This window comes from Arvicola amphibius, chromosome 2 (assembly GCF_903992535.2).
Source record: "Arvicola amphibius chromosome 2, mArvAmp1.2, whole genome shotgun sequence".
Lineage (NCBI taxonomy): Eukaryota > Metazoa > Chordata > Mammalia > Rodentia > Cricetidae > Arvicola > Arvicola amphibius.
This window is the reverse complement of record NC_052048.2, coordinates 132,110,557-132,124,192: the sequence shown is the minus strand read 5'-3', so window position 1 is coordinate 132,124,192 and position 13,636 is coordinate 132,110,557. Positions and strand designations below refer to the sequence as shown.

At 48.6% G+C, this 13,636-nt stretch overlaps 1 protein-coding gene across 5 annotated transcripts in view; it reads right to left on the bottom strand.

Annotated features, from left to right (window-relative positions):
• The window catches only part of Otof (otoferlin), a 92,929-nt gene extending 79,293 nt beyond the window's left edge, over positions 1–13,636 (bottom strand). For all 5 annotated transcript variants that reach the window (XM_038319015.1, XM_038319014.1, XM_038319017.1 and 2 more), the window contains exon 1: positions 13,558–13,636. In XM_038319015.1, coding sequence (XP_038174943.1) covers positions 13,558–13,636 — 79 coding nt within the window. The remainder of the gene's footprint in view (positions 1–13,557) is intronic.

The window sequence follows — 13,636 nt, the reverse complement described above, 5'->3', positions numbered from 1 at the left end:
CTACATGTATGCCTGCTGGTCATCTTATTACAGATGGTTGTGAGTGACCATGTGGTTGCTGGGAATTGAGCTCAAATCCTCTGGAAGAGCAAGCAGTGCTCTTAACCACTGAGCCATCTCTCCAACCCCTGTCTTAATCTTTTAAATCTTATTTTTATTTCACTTTATGTGTGAGTGTTTGACCTGCACGTATGTGCACAGCATGGATGCTTGGTTCCCTTGGAGGTCAAAGGATAACACCATATCCCCTGGAAGTGGAGTTATAGATGGGTGTGAGTCACCATGTGGGTGCTGGGAACCAAGTCCTCTGCAAGAGCAACAATTGCTCTTAACCACTGAACTACCTTTCTGCCCCATTTTTCCCCCAGCTTTGTTGTAGACTATTACTCTAACCAGGCAAAGATGTGTTACATTTGTTCATGTGTGGACATGTTCATGTGTGTGCAGGACCATGGGTGCATATGTGTGCAGGAGCATGTATGTGCAGGTTCATGTATGTGCATGTGCGTATATGTGAAGGAACATGTGTACATATGCTTACAGGTGCAGATGCGTGCAGGTACATGTGCATGCAGGTGCATGTCTGTGCAGGAGCATGTGTGTGCGAGTTCATGTGTGAACAGATACATAAGTGTGCAGGAGCATGTGGGTGTAGGTACATGTGTGTGCAGGAGCATGTGTGCCTGTGCACATATAGAAGTTGGAAGATATCCTTGGGAGTTATTCTATAAGTGCCATTCGCTGTCTCTTTTGAGTCAGGGTCTCTCATTGGAACTTGACAAGTAGGCTCCGCTGGCTGATTTAAGAGCCCCAGAATCTCCTGTCTTTGCCTCTCTACCACTGGAATTTTAAGTATATGCCTGGTGGGTTCTAGGATTAACCCTAGGCCCTTGTGCTTACAAGACTTTATCAACTGAGCTATTGCTCCAGCCCCCAGATGTGCTTTTTGTGTGTTTGGCTTCTCTTAGTCAGTTCTTTTCTGATTCACTCATATTGTTGCATCCATCAGTATAGCTATTCTCGGTGTCTGAGGGGCCTGGAACCAACTTCCCAGGATATCTAAACCTGTGGGTGCTAGAATCGCTTGTATAAAATCTTGTGACATTTGCATTTAATCCACACACATCTTCTGATATGCTCTTAACCATCGCTAGACTACATGTAATACACACTAATGTAAATACCTATAAACGTAAATAGTTCCAGTGTATCACTTGGGAAATTCTGACCAGAGAGAAGTACGTGTTAAACATAGAAGCATTTTTTCCTCGTTATTTTCAATCCTCGTTTAGAGATCTCATCCACAGGGTGGATTTTCACTGTTGAGTAATATTCTGTTGTATGGATAAAACTCAACGTGTTGGGCTGTTCTGCTCATAGACTTTTAGGTTGCTTCTGAGATTGTCTTATTTTGCTAGATAGTTATTTTTGCTTGTTTTGTCCACTGAAGTGACCTGGGAAAATGGAGCCTCAGCTGAAGAACTACCTCCATCGGATTTGCCTGTGGGAATGACTGCGGGGCAGCATTTTCTCGAGGATCGATTGTTATGGGAGAGTCCCACCTGTTGTGGAATATTATTTTATTAACTGGGCAAGGATTTATTACATTTGTTTATGATGCAGACTATTTCTTTAACCGTGGAAAGGAGAGTTACATTTGTTTGTGCTGCATCTGTTTAATTATGTAAAGAGGTTTGGTATTTGTTTCACCTTGCCTGAATAAGGCACCCGATTGTTCTAATAAAGAACTGACCGGACAAAAGCTAGGCAGGAGAAAGGATAGACAAGGCTGGCAGGGAGAGAGAACAAAGAGGAGGTATCTAGACTCAGGAGAAGAGGGGAATAAAAGGAGAAGTAGAGAGGGGAGAACGAGGGACATTTCTAGAGCAAGAAGCCAGGCAGAGAGAGCAGGAAAGTAAGATATATAGAAAACACAACGGTAAAAAGCCCAAGGCAAAGTGTAGATGAAGAGAAACAAGTTAAGTTATAAGAGCTAGCGAGAAAAGAGCTAAGTTAAGGCTGAACATTCAAAACTAGTAATGGCCTCTGTGTCATGATTTGGGAGCTGGGAGGTGACCCAAAAGAAAAAGCCTGGTACACCCGCCCATGGGATAGTGCCACTCATGGGAAGGTGGTCCTGCTGTAGATAAGGAAGCAGGCTGAGCAAGTCAGTAAGCAGCCTTCCTCCAGGGCCTCTGCTTCAGTTCCCGCCTCCTCCAGGTTCCTGTTTTGGCTTCCTCAATGACAAAATCGCAATCTCTAAGCCAAACAAGCCCTTCCCTTTTCATGCTGCTGTTGGTTAGTGTTATATCACAGCAATAGAAAGCAAACTGGGATTATTATGAGTAAATTATTATTTACTTGTTATTATGAGTTATTATGAGTAAATCTGCTGTGACTTTTTCAAACACCTTCTTTTGTAGACATGTAATTTCACTTTTCTTGTGGAAATGCCTACGAGCAGAACTGCGGGCACAATGGATAGTTATCTGTGTAAGTTTATCAGAAACTGCCAAGAAGTTTCCAAAGTCATGGCCCTATTTCACAAACCAATTAGCAATGTGAAAAAAAAAAAGTCAGGCGGTGGTGGCGCACGCCTTTAATCCCAGCACTCAGGAGGCAGAGGCAGGCGGATCTCTGTGAGTTCGAGACCAGCCTGGTCTACAAGAGCTAGTTCCAGGACAGGCTCCAAAGCTACAGAGAAACCCTATCTTGAAAACCAAAAAACAAAACAAAACAAAAAAGCAGCTGTTTGACATTCCATAAATATCTGCTGACTGTGAGAACGTTTACTTTTCCAGGTATTGTAGTGCGTGTGAGGTAGTATCCCTTCTAACTTTGATGTTCATATCTTTAATGATGCTGATCGTATTTATATGGTTATTATTTTGGTCTTTTTCTATGAGATATCTGCTCAAGTCTTTGATTGCTCTATAAGGTTTGCTCATTGGTCTTTTCACTATTAATTTGCATCAATGTGAATATTTCATCTTGTGTGTGCCTTGCCTTCTTGCATTCTTAAATATATTTTGTGATAAATAGGAATTTTTAATTATTAGGAAATCTAATTTATGCCTGGTGGCGGTGGCAGGTGGATCTTTGAGTTCAAGGCCATCCTGGTCTACAGAGTGAGTTCCAGTACCAGGGTCACACAGAGAAACCCTGTATCAAAAATCCAAAAAGAAAAAATGAAAAGAAAAATCAAATTTATTAGTTTTGGGAGGTTTGTATTTTACAATGTGGGATTTTGTATTTCCTTTAAGATTTTTTGTGTAATCCGAAATATAACAAGCACATTTAGAATTTCTTCTACAAGTTTATAGTTTTTATTGTTTATCTTTATTTTCAATTTTAATCTTTATATGTATGTGTGTGGTGTATGCACATGCCTGTATGCATGTCGTATGCTTATGTGCATGTTGCGTGCCTGTGCGCATGTGCAGAGGCCAAAGGAGAGCATCATAAGTCCCCCTCTATCCCTTTCCACGTTACTCCTTTGAAGCATGGGTCCTCAATGAAAGGACTTCGTTTGTTTTTCTCTAGATTGACAGCCAGCAAGCTCCAACAGTCTTCCAGTCTCTGCTCCCCTCTGTCCTGGGCTTACAGGTGCTTGTGAGACCACACTCACCTTGTCACACAGGCGTGGGGAGCTGAACTCTGGTTCCCATGTTTAAACAGCAAGCACTCAACTTCAGAGCCTTCCCTCCAGTTTCCCTCCCCTCCCCCTCTTTTTGAAATAGTATCCTTGGCTGTCCTGGAACTCATTATGTAGAGCAGGCTGGCCTGGAACTCACAGAGATCCATCTGCATCTGCCTCCTGAGTGTCTGTTATCTTAGGCTGGTGTTACCAACTTGGTCCCAATGACTTTATAAGCTTTTACAGAAATGGAGAAGCTTCCAAACTTCTGTTTTCAAGGTGGTTTTGTCTATTCTAGATCCTCTGCATGCTCACACAATTTTAAAATTGTCTCCAGTGTCTAGGGCCTGCCCTAGCTCGGTGGGACCTCCAAGATGTTAGGGTTAGGAATATTTCCTAACGCAAGCTCCCTGTTGATACAAAATTTCCAATCAAGCCAAATCAAAAAATATCCAGGTTTAATGGGAGTTCTATGCTCTCGGGTAGCCCGGAAGGGAAACTGGAAAGCCTAGCAAAAGGAGGGAAAAAAGGAGCCGGTGTTCCTCTTTTGGGAGCTCATTTAAATACCCCTGGGGAGTGACCCCAGGGAGGGGTCAGGACCTGACCTGCTGGGATTTGGAGTCCAGAGTGCTAACTCTCAAGGTCAGGGGGCTAGGATAGATGCAAAGGGCTGGGGCCTAAGCTCCCAAATTAACAAAGACAATTTCACACCTTCCTTCCCAAGCTATGTGAGCTTTGTTTTTCTTGTCTTATTGCACTGGTTAGACTGCCACTTGGTAATGAACAGAGAGGTGATGGAGGACCACTTCGCCTTGCCTGTGACCTTAACGTTCAGGCTTTGTAGAGTAAATGCGGTGTTAGCTGGGTAGTTTGGGGTGGTTCTTTACCTGACTGAAGAAATTGCTCTACTCTTGCTTTGCTGAGAGTACTTATCGTGAGTGGGTATTGAATTTTGCCACATGATTTTGTGGGACGGTGGGTAGAACCAAGTGTGCAGCTTTTCTCACTTCTTCCGCTTACATGGTGAAAGGCTTTGGCTTCATAATTTTAAAGAGGACTTTGCTTTCCTAGGATAAAACTCATTTGTCATGACGCACTGTCCTATATTGCTGTTCCGTTGGCTACTATTTGTGAAGGGATTTTATGTCTATGCCTATGACAGCCATTGCCCCCCCCCCACACACACAGGAGAGAGAGAGAGAGAGAGAGAGAGAGAGAGAGAGAGAGAGAGAGAGAGAGAGAGAGAGAGAGAGAGAGAGAGAGAGGCCAGAGATTAGCAGTTCCCTCAGTCACTCTTCACTCTAAGGACTCAGGCTCCATTCCTGAACCTGAGCTTGCAGATCCCACTCAGCTACCCTGCTGGCTCCCCCTGGGGCTTCCCTGTCTCTGTTTCCTGAGTGCTGAGATTGCAGGAGATCTGCAGGGCTCTCTGGCTTTTTTTGTGGGTGCTGGGGACCTGAACTTCTGTGGCAGCTCCTCTCTCTGCCTCTGCACCTCATGGGGCAGAGTCAAGGCTCAAACCAGGAGTGGCATGCTTATCAGGCCAGTGCTCCCCCACTGATTTATAGCCCCACCCGGTACCAATGTTTTTCTCCTTTGTGCTCTTCTTTGATCACAGGTTAGAAAGACAGCTACCATTTAATTCTCAAATATCCGGGGCTTTTAAAGATACCCCATGGCTATTGGTTTTATAATTAATTTTTATTATGGCCAAAGAACATACTCTGTGTGGATGTGTCCTACCTGAGGCCCACGTGCCACCTGCGGTCCACAGTAGTTATGAATGCAGCCCAGTGCATCTGTAGATGGTACTATTCCACTGTCAAAGACTCCCCTGAGAGTTCACACGATGTCGATCTTTCTAATCCCCCCCCCTAGTTAATAGTATGAATGGAAGATATGTGTATGTGGTTACACATGCCGTGGCACACGTGTGGAGGTCAGAGGACAACATTCTGGAGTTCTTTTTCTCCGTCCACCCTGTGTGGGTTCTGTGGATCAAACTCAGGCTGCCAAGCTTACAGAACCATCTTGCAGGCCCGATGTCAGACTTGAGCTATGTAGTGATCCCTGAGTTCCTCAGCACGCTGCCTGTCACAGCAAACACGCCACAGATATGTCAGACAAAGGTGTCGCCTTCAGTTTTGAGGCTTAATATCTCAGAAAATCCTGTTAGTTAGAGTGATGTTGGTAGAGGGATGTGTCAGATCTTCCATCTCCCTAATGATTTTCTTGTCTGCTTGTTGGTGATTTTCTTTGGGAACAACCCCTCGTTTTCTTACACAGAGTGCTCTTTGCTTTCTTATTGACAGGTGGTGGCACAGTATGACGAAGAAATTCAACTCAAAATAAGTTCCCTCCCCCAAAAGGATACTCTGCAAGTTCCTTATGTAGTGTCCTCTCTGAAAACCAGCTGCTCACAGAGACAGGCCTAGGAGACCAGAGACTCGCTGGGTCTTCAGGTCTCAGCTAAGCGAAGGCCCCTCTGTCACTATTACTCCTACACAAGAATCATTTTATCACCCATTCCTTTCTGCTTCCTTACCCGCTAACACCCAGAAAGTCAGACCGAGACAGGGCTCGCTTGAGAGGCAGGGCTAGGGCAGGGATTTTAAGTCATATATGAACTTATTGAGCTCTGTTTCTCTAACTTGGCTCAGTCCTTCTCCCGGGTACTGACGTCACTGGTTCCCACTCTTCAGACAGGACCATGGAGGCAGAGAAGGGGAAGGTGCTGCCTTAGAGCCTAGGGTGGGGCTAGCAGATGCCGGGAGCTAGGTTCTCCCAATCCAGAGACAGATGGAGGAGTTTGTGACCTTAGCTATCCACAAGTTTCACAGAGAACAGAGAACTCATTCTATGCAGGTGCATGATGGGAGAGCGAATGTTTTTCCATTCTCAAATGGAGTAAAAATACTGTTACAAGTACAATGCTGAAGCCGGGCGGTGGTGGCGCACGCCTTTAATCCCAGCACTCGGGAGGCAGAGGCAGGCGGATCTCTGTGAGTTCGAGACCAGCCTGGTCTACAAGAGCTAGTTCCAGGACAGGCTCCAAAGCCACAGAGAAACCCTGTCTCGAAAAACCAAAAAAAAAAAAAAAAAAAAAAACAAGTACAATGCTGATTTTATCCTAAACATTCCCATTTTTAAAAGAAGCAAGCAGGGACTGAAGAAATGGCCAGTGGTTAAGATCAGCAGCTGTTGCTCTTCCAGAGGGCCCCGGTTCAATTCCCAAACACATGGTGGCTTACTTCTGTCACTCTCTGGTGGCCTTTAGGGTACCAGGGACACACACGGTACACAGACTTACACACAAACAAAACACCAATACTCATGGAAAACAATAAAATAAAAATTAATTTTTTTAAAAAAACAAATGAAGGAAAAACTAAGATCTCTAAACATAAAGCGCCCGGGAGGTGGATCTGTCCAGGCAGAAAGCAGTTAATGGGCTGAGAGGATCACAGGACATTCTGTCCTAGGAGACCCTCTGGACACATGTGAGGACTGCATGTCCATGAGGACTATGGCTGTCTTTCCTCGTGTAGTATGGGAGGCTGTATTCCTTCCTCCTGTGATGGTTGCTGCTTCCTGAGGTGGGTGACCCGACATCCAGCCAAGTCTGAGCTGAGAATGGACTCTCCTCAGCGGAATCTAAAGCATCCATATTTCTCTCTATAGTAGGGAGAATGGAGTATAGGGACACCCTGAGGACATTTAAAGGGTTGGGGAGGCATCGTAGTCTCTGGGGGTGGGGTCATTGCCTGCACCTGTGTCCGACTGACCAGCTGCTTCTGGAAGTGGTCAAGGCTCCAGACCTGGGGATGCCCACAAGGATGCTGACAGCTCCAGGAGTTTTGGCCAGATGTCTCTGTGACTGCCAGGATTCAGGCAGAAGAACAGAGGAGGACCTCCTGAAGCTGCAAATCTGTTTCAAGTACCATTTTAGCTCCCACTATTTCCCCATCCACAGTAGAATTCCTGGGTCATCGGAGAGCCTAGGACAGGGATGATCAAATAGGAAAACCTATTTGAGTCTGTTGACCCCTGCTTCTCCAAATGCAAATCCAAGTCCACAAGCCCCATCTGTCCTCTATCCAGAAGCATCTTTTCCTTCCCCCTCAATCACCATCTCTTGGCTGCCCATTCTCTGAATGCCAGGCCACCATTTCAGTCTATCCCGCAGCCCTAGCTGCACCCTGCCCTGGTTTCCTTTTTGTAGTCTGGAACCAATTGGAATGTTCTTTCTTGAACCAGATCTCAGTTTCCCATTCTCCCACCTACCACCATAATTATCCCCACATCCTCTTGGCAAAAATTTCAGGCTTCATTGTGTGATCAAGACCCACGGAGCCACTGTTTGGTGTTTTCCGGCTTCTATACCGCACTCCCAGCTCCTAGACCCCTGGCTCATCTCCGCACCCCTACAATGCACCAATCTTTTCTTCTTTTTTTCCATTTTTACACGTATCTGTAATTTTGCATGTGTATGGGCACACACGTGTGCTTGCTTGTGGAGACCCAAGGTCGATGTCAGGATTCACCCTGTATCTCTCACCCCCCTTATTCATCGAGACAGTCTTTCAGTCAAGCCCAGAGCTCGCCCATATGGCTAGTCTCCCTGTCTAGTTTGCTCTGGGGATCCGTGTCTCTGCGGTCCCAGCGTGGAATTACAGGAAAGCCACTGTGCCCACCTTATATTTACATGGGTTCTGGAACTCCAAACTTGTTCTCACAATTGTGTGCCAAGCTCTTTAACCACTGAGCCACCTTCCCAGCCCCAGACTAGCTCATTCTATAGGTTTGTCCTGTGAAGATTGTCCCTGTCTGTCAAGGACAACTCTCTTGCAATGTATCCCTCTCCCACTGAAATCCCTCCCAGACTCCACCCACTTTGGAGCCTCTAGTTGGCCCCAGAGTGGCTGGGTTGGCACTGTCTCTTGCCTTTGTCCCACCTTGTCAGGGCTGCCTATGTCCTGGTTCCAGGGTGCTTCCTTGGCCATGCTCTGCATTGGCCCCTGGGCCTCCCTCTCTGCAATCCTCTGTGCACTCACAGTGACGGTGCCAGGACTGCCCTTCCACTTGAAGGTCTCCTTGCTGTCCTCCCAGGGTCTAGAGCAGCGCTTAGCACGCAGATGGATCTCAAATTTGTGGATGAACGAAAGAATGAGTGAATGGATGATTAATTACTAGATTTACAAGACACATTAAAACGAAGCTTTTAGTGAACTGGAAAACAGTTTCCAACATTGAGGAGACAAAGGAAATGGACATGGACCGAGCGTTTGGCAGTAGTAAAGAAGTGTTCATTTTTAAGGAACCATAAAATATGTGGGTTTTTTTTTTTAAACCCTCCTTTCTAGGTGAAATAACACATGTATTTTTCAACATAATTGGCATGAGGGAATTACAAGGGGAGGGTTTGCAAGCAAGACTGGCCATGAGTTGAGGGTGTGGAAACTGGCTGGGGTGATTCTCCCTCCTCTTTATAGTTGAAGCTGATATATATATTCCCAGGAATGGGTATAGGTGGAGTAAGGTAGCTTTTTCCGTATCCAGTAAAGATGGACAGGATAAGCAAGCCTTCACACTCTGGGGGATTATTTGCAAGTCGGCTCTCTTTCTCGCTCCCTGTTCCCCCGTACATTTCCAGCGACTTTCACTGAGTGCTTTTGTAGCAGAAGACGATTTAACAGTCATTTTCATAGCGTGAGAATACCTTCTCCTGTCAAAGTGGTAAGGCCCAGGGGATGCGCTGGGTGCAGCATCTGCCCCCTGCTAGGACTTGGGCTTGCTCAGGGGAAGAGAAAAAGGGAGAGGGAAGGGGAAGAGGAGGAGGGGGAAAAGGAAGAGGGGATGGGGAGAGAAGGAAAAAGGAGAGGAGGGAAAAGGAGGAGGAGTGAGAGGAAGGAAGGAGTGGGAGGAGACTCATTATCCTGGCAAGGAGGAGCACCCCCACACCCCCATGCTGGGGAAGTGGAGGGTACTGTGGGTGCATTCCTTGGGTCCATATCAAGGCACAGAGCTATGCCCATACCTGCCACAGGCTGCGGCTGCTGTCCTTGGGGAGCCCCTCTGTCTGATGCCCCCAGAAAGAGGAACCACTTGCTCCATCCTCCAAGAGCACAGGTGCCTGTATGGCCTGGGCATCCAGGAAAATATTGAGCGTGAGGCCCTGAATACTCTGCTTCCCTTACTGGGGATGGCAGGGAAGTTTCCAGAAAGAAGTCATATTGAACAAGAAAAAAAAAAAGTCTATGGGCAATCTTGTCCTCAGGACACAGTCACCCTCCCTTCCCCTGCCTCTAGCCGCAGGGCTGGCTTCCCAGCCCTCCTTCTGGCTGGGAGTTCACCTGGTAGCCTCTGGGGCAGTGAGCCCCTCCTCTGGAGTGGCTTTGCCTCCAACACCCCATCCTCCGCTCTCCTGAATCTCTACTTAAAGACATGCAGTTCAAGACCCAGCTAGGAGCTGCTTTTCTCAGCAAACCCTGCCTCCCCTTACAGGCAGCACTCCTTGACTGCTGGGGCTCTGAGAGACGTGGTTCCTTGGCTGGACCACCCCCAACATTTGCTGGAGGATGAGGTCCCTTCTTTTGGGACCCTGGGGCTTCTCTGAGCTGGAAGCTGAGGGGAGGAATGGAGCCAGGGATCTTGGCTCTTGGCTCATGAGACCTCTTTTCAGTTTGGTGCTCCCTGTAGCGTAAAATCCTGGTGACAGTCACAGCTGGGTTGAGTCAGGGACCGACAGGGCCACCATGGAAGAGTTTAAACCCGTTAATCATTGAGAAGTGTGATACATGGTGTTACATGTTTGTAATCCTGTCTTGCTCAGCTACATAGTGAGTTCAAGGCCAGCCTGGGTGACATGAGATCCTGTCTCACAACAGCAATAAACAAGCAGTGAGGACAGCAAGGAAGGAAGTCGTTTCTTACAAAGGATAGTTAGCAGTTCAGCTGAGATCTGCTTTCTGTCTGCTTTCTGTCTCGAGGGTTCTCGGGAGGTAGGACAGCTCCCAGAGTGCAGCCTGTGCCCACGGCAGAACGGTGGCAGAGGAGTATACAGGTTGTGGAAAGGAAGGGGAGGACTTCCTGGAGGTGACACATGAGCTGGGCCTTGAAGTATGCATAAGAGGGACATTGGAAGATGGATGATGGGGGTCATTGTATGACAAAGAAGTACGCAGTCTCAGGCAGGAAGGTGTAAAGTCCTTGGCATCTTGTGAACCAGCTGGACATTCAGTGTAGCAGGAGAGAAGTTGGGGGGTATGGGATGTAAAGGAGTGTAAAGATGAGCCCCCATGGGAAGCCTTGCTACAGAGAACCTCGGTACCAGCAAGAAGTCCAGGTGGACAGTGCAAGTCTGGAAAATTCTCAACCTTGTGTTTTGGCAAGAAGACTCCAGAAAGGGGTATAGAGATGACAACCTAACACTGGGATCTCGGCAGCCGGGGGAAGGCAGGGGCTGCCCACAGGCAGAAAGGTATACAGGCAGACAGACAGACACTCCCACCCCATATTCTGTGACTCTGGAGATTTGGAGAAATGGGAAGCCAACAAGCATCCTCCAGCTGACCCCCTCTGGAGATGGCTCCTGTAGGCTGGAGGCCTCTCAGAGCAATGGGGCTGCCCTGTCCTATTTGCTGTTGGGAGGCCCAGGCCAGCCATGGTGGGTGAGGCAGGGTAGAGTTCATGCCTGCCTGTTTCCCTGCAAACTCCTCAGGACAGGGTCTTTCTCTCCTTCACCTGTAGGCCCCATGCCGGCCCCTTACCCCTTCTGCCACCTGCTTTATTTGAAGCTACTCTACTTGCTCATTCCTCCCCAACACAGTGTGGCTTGGACATTGGTTGTAGATGTCAGTAGAGGATATGCTGGTCAAGTCCCTCAGGAACGGCAGTGTAGGCTGGTGTTTGGGGTGTCCATAGTCACCACCTGCTATGCATCTGGTGAATGTCTGAGCTTTCTCTTTGTGGAGATCTGACTGTGCTCTTCCGTAACCCTTCTACCCACCCCTTACCTATTGCTGCAGGAGCTCTACCTCTGACAACCTGCAAATGGAGAGGCCTGGGCTACAGCCAGCCTGGGTGTTTGGCCTTGCAGCTCTACGGAAGAGGCAGAAATTGGGCCTGGTGGGGCAAGCCTATAATCTCAGCTATGGAGGAGGCAGGAAAGTGTGTGTTCAAGGCCTGCCTGGGCCAGAGTGAATTCAAGCCTAGAAAAGGTTGGGGCATGTATGGCTCAGCAACAGAGAGCTTATGGGAGGCCCTGGGTTCAACTCCCTACACTGCCCACCCCCAAAATGTGAGTCTCTGATGGACAGGATGCCTACTCCTTGTGGATCCCAGAAGAGATCAAAGATTACAAGATTGGGTAGACAGGATGAAGACCTGACCATTGGGCCACTAGCCTCACCCCTCCACTAATTCCCTGAAAGCCTCTCTTTCTGTGAAGGAGATTGGCCTGTTCCACTGTAGCCATCAAGCAACCCAGAGCTAAGCAGCCAAGTGCAGGGCCACATGTGGCCCGGAGGCCAGGCAGGCCCCACAGACTGAAGGATGTACTTGTGTTCCTAAAGCCAGCATCAGCCAGCAGGTGGCACACAGAAAGCTAGGGCACTGCAGAGAAAGCCACCACCAGGGTGGCCTGCAACGCAGTAGGTGGCCCAGCCCACTCTCAGGTCCCTTCTGCCTGCCTCCCTCCTGCCAGCAGACATAGCTGGAACTTCCACCTTGACCCAGCCCTGTGACCAGAGGCTGTGCAGGTGGAGAACCCATGGCCCGCGTGGGTGAGGCAGCTACCTAGAGGGATATCTAGTGAGTTGCCATGTCTCCTACCTTCTGGCAGACCTGTAGAGGCAGTGAGCATCCTGAGCCATAGTTCCTTCCCTTCGACCCCTCTGAGGAGAAGATGCCACACTGGAGAGTACATTGGCTTTGGCCAAAGGCTGTTGAGACACCCCTAAACTAGAGGGTTTTCCCATGGCTAGGCAGATCAAACTAATTTGCAGAGGTTGGTGGGCACAGAAGCAAACCTGGCCCTGTCTTTCTCTACTTGACTCTTCAGGGGGCTGCCAGATACCCCGGATGGTGCCCAGCTTCAGCACCTCACCTCTGTCTCTCCCTTCTCCAGCTCCGTTCCCTGCCTCGGGGCACACCATTCTTTTTACCTCTCCTGTCATCAATTCCCTTTGCTTGCCCCCTCTGCTTGTCCCTCAGCCAGCAGGGGAGCAATGCCTGCTCCTAGAAGCCTTCCCCAAGCGCTAGCTCCCAGCCTTGGTTATGGTACTCACATCCTCTGCCCGTCGGCACCATACACCCATCGTGCCTGTCTGCTAACTGCTTCCCAGGCCCCACCAGATGTAGCTCTTCAGACCGGGGTCTGCCTGCCTCACGTCAGATCCCAGATTCGGTACACAGTAGGTCGTAATCCATGAGCTGAAGGGGGCTAGGAGGAGAGGTTGGAGTAATGTCCCTGTCTAGCGACATCAAAGGTCTGAGGAAGGCCAGTACCCTCAGAGCACTGGAGGGCAGAGTGCGGCTGGCTGCCAGTTTCTGCCAGCCACTCTGGTCCTTTCAAGCAGACTCCTATTCAGCAGGCAGACACCAGTCTGTTGGGGAAGAGAAGGAAGGGTCCCAGGAAGGCTATGCTGGGGCCCTTGTCTCAGATCTGTGTGGTTGTGGGCATGGACCCCTCATTTCTGCCTCACTGAGTGAAGAATTTGCATTCTGCCAGGTCACTGGTGTGTTGGCCTGGGGGATTGTAGAAAACCTCAAGGCTAGTCAGGTCAGGCACATGGGACCACCATGCCTGCTAGAACTTTGCCACCCTTCCTCCCAGTCCTCTCCCATCTCTAGCAACTCACAGAATATGGATTGGGTCAGTTTGCAGACCTGGGGTTCCCCAGAGACAGGGGCTTCCCTACCTCGGAAAGTCACTTTGGCGATCCGGTCACTTCTGCCTCGCAGCTCTGAGACGGTCTTGAGGTGGACAATCAGGGCCAT